This window comes from Budorcas taxicolor, chromosome 1 (assembly GCF_023091745.1).
Source record: "Budorcas taxicolor isolate Tak-1 chromosome 1, Takin1.1, whole genome shotgun sequence".
Classification (NCBI taxonomy): domain Eukaryota; kingdom Metazoa; phylum Chordata; class Mammalia; order Artiodactyla; family Bovidae; genus Budorcas; species Budorcas taxicolor.
In genome coordinates this window covers 137,637,756-137,640,494 of record NC_068910.1, presented here as the reverse complement: position 1 = coordinate 137,640,494, position 2,739 = coordinate 137,637,756, and the positions used below count along the sequence as shown (strand labels likewise).

At 55.9% G+C, this 2,739-nt stretch overlaps 1 protein-coding gene across 1 annotated transcript; it reads right to left on the bottom strand.

Annotated features, from left to right (window-relative positions):
* Positions 1–248: 248 nt before the first annotated feature.
* GP5 (glycoprotein V platelet) lies at positions 249–1,868 on the bottom strand. The gene has a single exon (XM_052649861.1). It carries the CDS (start codon positions 1,866–1,868, stop codon positions 249–251), a length of 1,620 nt encoding a protein of 539 aa, XP_052505821.1.
* Positions 1,869–2,739: the final 871 nt, after the last annotated feature.

Sequence of the window (2,739 nt, the reverse complement as noted above, 5' to 3'; positions counted from 1 at the left end):
GGCACAGGGAGGGGCCGTCGCAGTCCGCGCTGCCAGGAGCACACTGTGGATAGGGAGACAGGCACAACAGACAGTCACGGTTTACCACTGTAAATGGTACGGGGGCTCAGAGGGAGAGGCGTCACTGAACAGGGAGAAGAGAAGGAGGGAAGGAGATGGCAGAGGAGGAAGAAGGAAGAGGAAGATAGCGTCAGCGGATCTGAGCTCTCCCCGGAGCCGCGTCTGCCAATACTCCGGTCACGTTTTAATTAATTGCAAGGTTTTCTCATCGCCTCAAACCAGAACTCTGTGATTAATTTCCGAAAGAGCCTGCCGAGTTTAATCATCGCAAACACAATGATCCCGGTAATTAGAGCCTGAGCGGCTAAAAGCAGAAAATAAAGACCCCAGAACAGGCTATGGTCCTGACTTTGGCCCTCAACCACTGGCCGGATCCATGACTCGGAGCGCGGGCAGACGAGGTCGCCCGCCTGCAGGGTCCAGAGCAGTCGGCCGCCGTGCGGCCCGGGCCCGTGACACCGCGGGGGCTCGGCTCGACCCACGAGGCCCGCGTGCCGCCGCAGCCACGCCAGGAACGGCCCCAGGCCACAGTCGCAGCGCCAGGGATTGTGTCCCAGCAGGACCTCCGCCAGCCGGGGCAGAGCCTCAAACGCGTCGCCCGGCAGGATCTCTAGCTGGTTGTGGTCGAGCTGGACCTCCTCCAGGCTGCTGAGGTTGCGGAAGAGAGCGCTGGGTAAGGCGCGCAGCCGATTGCTGCGCAGCGACACGTGGCGCAGCCGGCCGAGGCCGCGGAGCAGGCCGGCGGGGAGGGAGGCCAGGCCTGTGGAGTTCAGGGCGAGCACCTGCAGCTCGCCGAGGCCTCGGAAGGCGTCCTCCGGGAGCGCGCTCAGCCCCGGGCTCAGCGACACCTCCAGGATGCGCAGGCCAGTGAGGTTGCAGAAGGCGGCGGCGGGCAGGGTGCGCAGCTGGGTGCCTTTCAGCCTCAGCTCCCGCAGGCCGCCTGTCTCCCCGAAGAGCACCTTGGGGAGTTCCTCCAGCGGGTTCTCAGACAGGGTCAGGAAGGTCAGATTGTGAGAATGAAGAAAGAGGGCGGAGGGCAGGAACTCGAGGCTGTTTCCGGAAAGGGTCAAGGAGCTCAGGCTTCGCAGCTGGTCGAAGGCGCCGGGGACGATGGAACGGAGGTGATTGGTGTGGAGCTGCAGCTCCGTCAGGGCCCGCAGGCTGTCCAACAGCCCCGACCCCAGAGAGACCAGCCGGTTCGAGTGGAGCAGAAGCTTCTCAAGCTTAACCTGGGCCCCAAATAACCCCTCGGGCAGGTGGGTCAAATTGTTTCCCGATAAATCCAACAATTTCAGGCTCCCCAGGTGTGTGAAGAGGCTAGCAGGCAGGAAAGCGAGTTGGTTTTGGTTCAGAAAGAGCTCCTGCAGGTGAACCAGTTTCTGAAACAGGTTTTTGTCAAGGCTCTTTAGTTCATTGCCGTCCAGAAACAACTGTTCCAGGAGCACCAGGTTATCCAACAGTGCGCCTGGGAGATGAGTGATCTTGTTGCGCGATAACCTCAGGGTTTTAAGTTTTATCTGGTCGTTGAACGTGCCTGGGGCAATGGCGGAAACGTGGCTGTCGGACAGCAACAGTCGCTGCAGGACGGTCATGCCACTGAAGCTGTTGTTCTGCAAGGTGCCGCGGCCCATTTGGAAAAGCAAGATGTGCGTGAGGTTGGTGGGCAGGCCGAGCGCGGCGATGCCGGCCACCGTGCCGCGCGAGCACTGCGCGGCGTCGCGGAAGGCGCACCTACAGGTGGGTGGGCAGGGAAAGGGCTGCGCGCACAGGAGCCAGAGCGCTGCGCACAGCAGAGCGCTCCTCAGCATGTCTGAAACGGCGTCCGCAGCAGATCTGTGGGCTACAAGCAAAAGGGCAAACGCTCGTAATCCTGCATGATCCTTTCATCCGGATTATCACTGACTTTAAATGTTACCCGGATCCACACTACGTCTCCCTCTTAGCAGTGCTGATTTTTCCTGGGTGGTGAAAAGACATTCATTTTACACTCCGAGGTCTTGTCCTCTTGATTCACTGATTTTCCACTCTTAATTCAAATCGGTAAAATTAAAGCATTTGCAAGCTATGAAAAAGGTAATACCTTTAAATCTTTACATAGCAAGAACTAAAATAATCTTTCTCACAATCAAGCTTGGAGGTATCACAGAGCAGTGCCCGTTGTGAAAATAACCCTGCTCTTGATTTTATTAATTTTTTGGATTCACCTTAAAAATTTTTTTTTAATTATTTATAATTTAGCCAGGGGTGCCTATGACCTACAGCCCTGAAGGGAACAGCGAAGTCTGTTAAAATAGCAGCAACCACTGCCTGATTCTTTTAATCACTATCACGCTGTATCTGCAGTGCCTTCTTACTCCACTAACACAGGACCGGCTCAAAATAATGAATAGTCTCAGCCACACTGAGACAAGTAGGTTAACAGTACTTCATCACTTTATGTCACACACTGCTCTCAGCACTGTATTTAATTAATGCATATACTCCTTACAGTAACCCTGTGAAAGTGAAAGTCACTCAGTCATGTCTGACTCTTTGCGACCCCAAGGACCGTAGCAGGAGGCTCCTCTGTGCATAGAATTCTCCCGGCAAGAATACTGGAGTGGATAGCCGGTCCCTTCTCCAGGGGATCTTCCCAACCCAGATCCAACACAGATCTCCCGCTTTGCAGGTGGACTCACT

Bases quoted from the DNA above. Each gene is read 5' to 3' on its own strand.
- GP5 (XM_052649861.1), bottom strand. From the start codon at position 1,868: ATGCTGAGGAGCGCTCTGCTGTGCGCAGCGCTCTGGCTCCTGTGCGCG.